At 39.7% G+C, this 7,605-nt stretch overlaps 1 protein-coding gene across 5 annotated transcripts in view; it reads left to right on the top strand.

The window, feature by feature from the left end:
• The window catches only part of CPAP (centrosome assembly and centriole elongation protein), a 56,475-nt gene that overhangs the window by 10,642 nt on the left and 38,228 nt on the right, over nt 1–7,605 (top strand). For 4 of the 5 annotated variants that reach the window (XM_028497411.2, XM_028497410.2, XM_055089402.1 and 1 more), the window contains one exon: nt 4,461–4,760. In XM_028497411.2, coding sequence (XP_028353212.1) covers nt 4,461–4,760 — 300 coding nt within the window. The remainder of the gene's footprint in view (nt 1–4,460; nt 4,761–7,605) is intronic. The other variant, XM_055089401.1, reaches the window with a different exon arrangement.

The raw sequence follows: 7,605 nt of genomic DNA, 5'->3' as shown, positions 1-7,605 counted from the left end.
CATGCTATAAATAATTTTTTTTTTTTTTTTTTTTTTTGGCTGCGTTGGGTCTTCGTTGCTGTGTGCGGGCTTTCTCTAGTTGTGGCGAGCAGGGGCTACTGTTTGTTGTGGTGCACAGGCATTGCGGTGGCTTCTCGTTGCAGAGCATGGGCTTTAGGCTGAGCGGGCTTCACTAGTTGTGGTGCACAGACTTAGTTGCTCCACGGCACTTGGGATCTTCCTGGACCAGGGCTCGAACCTGTGTCGCCTGCGTTGGCAGGCGGATTCTTAACCATTGCACAACCAGAGAAGTCCTAATAACATTTTTTAATGAAAAAAAAATTTTCTAAAAAATTAGTGAGAAGAATTGCATTGTTTAATGTTTTTGAAAATCTCTTTAACTTCTGTCTTAAAGAACTCAGCTGATTCTCGTATCTACTTTTGCCTCCCATCTCTTCAGTTATGTTGTTTTGGTTGATGTATGTGAAAAAAAACCCAGCCTCACACGGACATGTAATTGGGAAAAGGCGAGAGGAGTATTTTAATAGGCTTTTCAAATAATTTTGGTTATTTCTTTGACACTGCACCAAACTCAACAAGTGGTCGTTTCTTAGCGGTTATTCACAATATGGAATCTGAAATCATATTAATGAATTTTCATGTTCTGTTACATTAAAATATATTAGAATGTCTTGGCATTTTTTTCTTTAAAAATAAAGATTATTAAAAATAATTATTGCATTAATTAAAATAGATCTCAGTTTCTTTTTTCTTTCTTTCTTTCTTTAGTTGGTTGCGTCGGGTCTTAGTTGCGGCACACGGGATCTTCGTTGAGGCATGCGAGATCTTTTTTTCTTCGTTGTGGTGCATGGGCTCTTCGTTGCAGCACTCGGGCTTCTCTCTAGTTGTGGTGTGCAGGTTTTATTCTCTCTCTAGTTGTGGCGTGTGGGCTCCTGGGTGTGAGGGCTCTCATTGAGGCGTGCGAGCTCAGTAGTTGTGGTATGTGGGCTTAGTTGCCCTGTGGCATGCAGGATGTTAGTTTCCCGACTAGGGATTGAACCCGCGTCCCCTGTATTCATAGGTGGATTCTTTACCACTGGACCACCGGGGAAGTCCCTAGATCTCAGTTTCTAAAGTATCATAAAATTTTAGGAAGTTTCTGAAAGTCAGAATCATTCAAGGTCAGAATGAATTATTCTTGAAAGTAATTTTGAGTATGCCTGTAGACGTTTGTATAAGCATAAAAAAGGATGTGAAATCGTACATGAATATTAATAATAGTTACTCCAAGGGATTAATTTTATAAGAAGATGTGGACTTATGCAGATTGTTAACTTTATACTTCGAATTATTTGAGTTGCCAAAATAAGCAAGAATTACTTCCACAATTTAAAACATCAAATTAAGTGAAATGAATAAATAAATAACAGTAATTACAAACCATACCACGCAATGGAATGTTATATTATACCTTTATGCATTCTATGAGTGATTGGAATAAACTGAAAGTACATTTCCTTCAAACTCTGGGGTCATACAGTTCTAAGTAGAATGACAATAATCTCTCTTTTATTTGCTGTACCCAACCTGTATTTAATTTCCACACCTGGAGTGAGGTTTGTTGAGCTCCAGAGTCTGGGTTTCTACTGACATCTTACTCTCTCAGGTGCACATGGCATAAGAGAAAGGTCACATTAAAAGATAAAGTCATAGGCAGATCATCTAATTTCTCAGATAACCCCAAGAGCAGGGATTCCAGAAGGAAGTCACAGAAACTTAGGAGTTAATCATCAGACTCTACTTGGCGAGCACTGTGCATTTGTCCTTCCTTAAGACAAAAATAAACAGGTAAACCTTTTTTTAACATCTTTATTGGAGTATAAGTGCTTTACAATGGTGTGTTTCTTTTTTTTTTTAAATATCTTTATTGGAGTATAAATGCTTTACAATGATGTGTCAGTTTCTGCTGTATAACAAAGTGAATCAGCTATACATATACATATGTTCCCATATCTCCTCCCTCTTGCGTCTCCCTCCCACCCTCCCTATCCCACCCCTCTAGGGGGTCACAAAGCACCGATCTGATCTCCCTGTGCTATGCGGTTTCTTCCCACTAGCTATCTATTTTACATTTGGTAGTGTATATATGTCCATGCCACTCTCCCACTTCGTTCCAGCTTCTCTTTCCCACTCCCCATGTCCTCAAGCCCATGCTCTATACAAGTAAAACTTTTAAGTGATGTTTTCTGGGAACAACATTTAAGTTAACTGCTAGTGATCAATAATTTTTTTTTAATATAAAAAATACCTGAACTTAACACATACATTTTGAAAATTTACTGTGCCTTTCAAAATGTTTTATATAAACCTGGTAGTAAATTATTATTATTTATTCTTTCATTCATTATCTTGGTATTTTGAATGGATTTTTCATCACCTTTGGTTTGGTAAAATCATGCATTGGTTATTTGGAAAATAATAGTTCCCTGAGTTATGTAGGTTTTTAAAATATTGACATATTTCATTATAAAAATTTATATCCATTAATACTACCACAGATCTCATCATAACAGTATTATAAAGTTGTCAAGTTCATGGTGATGGACATGTTTTCCAACATTCTCATTTTTACTTGGAAGTTCAAATTTTATCATTGGCAACAAATATTGTCAGCTTCCTTGAAGTAACTGGCTCACTTGTTTCATCTTTGAGAAAATGCCTGCCAAGTACTGAGGTTTAAATCATCATGGTTTGTTATTCATTCTTTCAAGTAAAAATGATGTTCCCTGAAAGAAGTGTCTAGTTGAGCTTAGCAGATGTTTTTTTTGTCTGCGCTATGCGGCATGTGGGATGTTCCCCGACTAGGGCACCCTACCCCCCTGCATTGGAAGCTTGGAGTCTTAACCGCTGGACTGCCAGGGAAGTTCCTCTAGTTGAGCTTATAGCTCAAAAATTTCACAGCCCGTGTCTTGGTTTACAGCAGAAGTGATTTATGCATACTTCTCATTTTGTCCTATAGAATGTTCATGTACTCAAGGCTTAAAATTTAATTTAAAAAATTTAATAATTTTTGCTGCTTTATCTAGGACATTCTGAAGTAAAACTTTTTTTTAAGGTTTTTTTAAAAAAAACTCTAGAGCGCAGGCTCAGTAGTTGTGGCGCCCGGGCTTAGTTGCTCTGCAGCATGTGGGATCTTCCCGGACCAGGGCTCAAACCCTTGTCCCCTGCAATGGCAGGCGTATTCTTTAACCACTGTGCCACCAGGGAAGCCCTGTTGTTTGGTTTTAAACTGAGAGTACATGGTGGTGATGAACAGAGTGACTGCTAGCGCAGTGGGTGCTGTTATACACTGCTTTTGAATGAAGTCTCCAGGAAGTTTCCATTTTGCCTTTGCAGCATCAGTACATATGTCAACCCAGTGAAAAAGGCAAGTACTGTTTTAATATTCCTGAAAATAGCTTAGACCTTGGTGGATGCCCTGAAAGAGTCTTGGAGACCTCCAGGGGTTTACAGATCATGCTATGAGAACTGCTGCTTTGGGTTGTTGCTCTTCTGTCAAAGATGTCGTTAGGCTGAAGTGGGTTGACCATTCCTTAAAAAAATATTTAGTGGGAGAGTGTTGTTATTAAGGGAGGTTGAATCTGATACTCAATGAGGACCCGCCTGATTTCCAGTTTTATTTGTGGGCTGGGGATGAGGCAGATGGTATAGGACATAAGTGGCTTGCCTCTTTTATGAAACACTTCCCATTGTGTCTTTTAATTCTGTTTAATTGAAACAATCTGGGAGAACAGAGGAAAGTAGCAGGATTTCAAGGGACTGGTACAGCAGGCGGGATGGCTAGTATTGCCATCTATCCTCTAAGAATTATACCTTAGAGGTATACAGAAAGGGAATCCTCTCTCTGTTTATGGGGTGATTTCAAAAGTAGAGACTTAAGAAACAAAACAGGTAAAAAGTAATACAGGAGATTTAGGAACTACAGAAAAGTACAAAACAGAAAAGTCACCCATAATTCCACCACCTGAGGCTACCAACATGTTAATGGAGATACAAAGGGAAAATGCGTTTATGTGTTGTGACACAGAGCAGTTATTGATCATCAAGGAGCAATTCAGATTATTTGTAACTGTCTGCATTGGTGCTCTCCTTTTAACTATTCGCCACAGGGCTGTAGAGTTGACAGCTCCCAGCAGTGCTTATGGACGGAGTGTGATTGGTGCCTTCCAGAGTTAGGCGGTGCTGCAGCTCTGCCACGAACAAGCTGTCTGCACATGAATCGTGGTATAAATATATTCAAAAATCAAAGGTCACTTTGGAGTCTTACAATTTCATGATTTTGATAAACATAGTTTCCTACTAACGAGGAAAAGATACTTTTATCACTTGGGAGAAAACTTTGTATTCAGCAGTAGGGGTAACAGGTAGTACAGAAAATGTTATAGAAAGTCATCAGTTTTGTTGATTTTCTTAATCGTAAGGTTTAACTCTAGTGCCTGATGACCAGAGCCAGAAGTACAGATCTCCAGGAAATTCAGCCACTGTAGAGAAACCCACGCCCTTCTTACCATCATATATCGACCAGAATCAAACCCAAGAAAAAAAACACACTTCCAACATTTTAGCCGATGAACAAAACAGCTTCCGTAGAACTACTCATGAAGATTTTGTCTTAACTTCAGAAAGTGGTGCTTCTCCCAATTTGTTTTATGAGGCTCAATATCAAGAAGCACTTGTGAAAAAAAATGATTTGAAGGAAGAAAACCATAACCATCCTAAAGGTGAGTTACTTATTTTTCTCTCTTCTGTAGTTAACTGACAGTGTCACCTGGTTGTTCTAAGATAAGAAAAGTCCTTTCTGCATTTTTTCCTTGTCCCCTGCATCTTTAACTGTGAGATCCTACCTGCTATACAGCCACTGAGCCTGGATAGGACACAGAACCAGACATTAGAGTTTGTGACTTTCCAGGAACAAATTGCAGGGCAACTCATGCCAATTTCAAACCTCGCGTGGCAGCGTGGGTCTTCAAAAAGGGAGGTGGCGAGTTCTGCATGCACCATTTTTCTTGAGAGCTTAGAAAAGTTTGAAATTGAGTTAAAATGTGTGTGCTGGTGGCGGGGCACAGGGTACAAGATGTGAAGTGTGAGCAGTAGGTTGGTGATGGGGGTTATTACTCACAAAAGGAAACTCCCCTAACCCAGACACTCGTCGCTGTCCCTCTGTGTTCCCGGCACCCGGCACATTCCTGCCAGAGAGCTGGCACTCAGCGTCTGATGGTCCAAACTCATGGAGCTCTCCAGGCATTTCTAGTATATTTTCTTCTGGTCCTTTTTAAAAATTTTCTGGTCCTTAAAAATTTTTTGAAGTCCTGTTGCTGTGCTCACTCCCTGGCCTTTTTTTCCCCCCTCCACATTTTGTAATCATAAAATATTGTGTAATAAATTGTGTTCTTTTCCCACTCAACATGGAAAATGCTTATGGTACGTTCTGTAGCCTTCATAACCATAATTTTAGTGGTTGTCATCTTTATGCAGATCATCAAATAACATATCAGTATTTAATGTTCTTTGTGGTAGGACTGAGTCATTTCCATTATTTTTAATTTAGTTTTCAATTTTAATGGTGTTTTTATGTATATGTTCCTTAGAGTAAGTTATAGAAAAACACAAATGATATGGCAAAAGGTGTCTATACTTACCGTTTAGGATTGGGCAGTTTTGGGATAAAAACTCATTCCTAATTTTGAGTAATTCCTTGGTGTAAAGAGGTCAAATGTCTTTGCCTTATTTTTTAAACAGTACTCTCCCTTAACCTTTTCAATTTTTTTTTTTTTTTGGCCGCACTGTGCAGCATGCGGAACTTCCCCTACCAGGGATCAAACCCGCGCCCCTTGCAGTGGAAGTGCAAAGTCTTAACTATTGGACCACCAGGGAAGTCCCCTTAACCTTTTATTTTGGAAAATTTCAAACATCCAGAAAAGTTGAAAGACCACTGCCGTGATTACCAGTATACCCCCCACCTAGATGCAACAGTTGATATTTTTCCATATGTACTTTGTCTATCTATATTTGTATGTGTGTGTATATATCTGTATCTATACTTAAATTTATATCTGTATTTACATCTGTATATAGTTTGCTGAGTCATTTCATCACAAGTAATATGCAGACATTATATCAATTCAAATATCAAGTAAAAATTAGGACATTCTTCTATATAACCACAATACTGTTATTATACCTAGGGACCTTATCTATGCAAATGCAGTTTAGAATTCTCCCTATGATCCCAAAATTGCCTTTAAAAGGTGTTTTTTTTTTCTTTAAACAGGATCCAGTCAAGGTTTATGTATTACATTCAGTTGTTACAACTCTTTAGTCTTTTTGTTTTGTTTTGTTTTGTTTTTCCGGCGGCACAACGAGGCGTGTGGGATCTCAGTTTCCTGACCAGAGATAGAACCTATGTTGCTGTGCGTGGGCTTTCTCTAGTTGCGGTGAGTGGGGGCTGCTCTTCTTTGCGGTGCGCGGGCATCTCATTGCGGTGGCTTCTCTTGTTGCAGAGCATGGGCTCCAGGCATGCGGGCTTCGGTAGTTGTGGCTCACAGGCTCTGGAGCGCAGGCTCAGTAGTTGTGGCGCACGGGCTTAGTTGCTCCGTGGCGCGTGGGATCTTCCCGGACCAGGGCTCGAACCCGTGTCCCCTGCATTGGCAGGCGGATTCTTAACCACTGCGCCACCAGGGAAGCCCAAAACTGTTGTTGTTTGGTTTTAAACTGAGAGTACATGGTGGTGATGAACAGAGTGACTGCTAGCGCAGTGGGTGCTGTTATACACTGCTTTTGAATGAAGTCTCCAGGAAGTTTCCATTTTGCCTTTGCAGCATCAGTACATATGTCAACCCAGTGAAAAAGGCAAGTACTGTTTTAATATTCCTGAAAATAGCTTAGACCTTGGTGGATGCCCTGAAAGAGTCTTGGAGACCTCCAGGGGTTTACAGATCATGCTATGAGAACTGCTGCTTTGGGTTGTTGCTCTTCTGTCAAAGATGTCGTTAGGCTGAAGTGGGTTGACCATTCCTTAAAAAAATATTTAGTGGGAGAGTGTTGTTATTAAGGGAGGTTGAATCTGATACTCAATGAGGACCCGCCTGATTTCCAGTTTTATTTGTGGGCTGGGGATGAGGCAGATGGTATAGGACATAAGTGGCTTGCCTCTTTTATGAAACACTTCCCATTGTGTCTTTTAATTCTGTTTAATTGAAACAATCTGGGAGAACAGAGGAAAGTAGCAGGATTTCAAGGGACTGGTACAGCAGGCGGGATGGCTAGTATTGCCATCTATCCTCTAAGAATTATACCTTAGAGGTATACAGAAAGGGAATCCTCTCTCTGTTTATGGGGTGATTTCAAAAGTAGAGACTTAAGAAACAAAACAGGTAAAAAGTAATACAGGAGATTTAGGAACTACAGAAAAGTACAAAACAGAAAAGTCACCCATAATTCCACCACCTGAGGCTACCAACATGTTAATGGAGATACAAAGGGAAAATGCGTCTATGTGTTGTGACACAGAGCAGTTATTGATCACCAAGGAGCAATTCAGATTATTTGTAACTGTCTGCACTGGTG

This window comes from Physeter macrocephalus, chromosome 13 (genome assembly GCF_002837175.3).
Source record: "Physeter macrocephalus isolate SW-GA chromosome 13, ASM283717v5, whole genome shotgun sequence".
Classification (NCBI taxonomy): domain Eukaryota; kingdom Metazoa; phylum Chordata; class Mammalia; order Artiodactyla; family Physeteridae; genus Physeter; species Physeter macrocephalus.
Note: the sequence above shows the minus strand (reverse complement) of the source record. Positions and strands in the feature narration are given on the sequence as shown.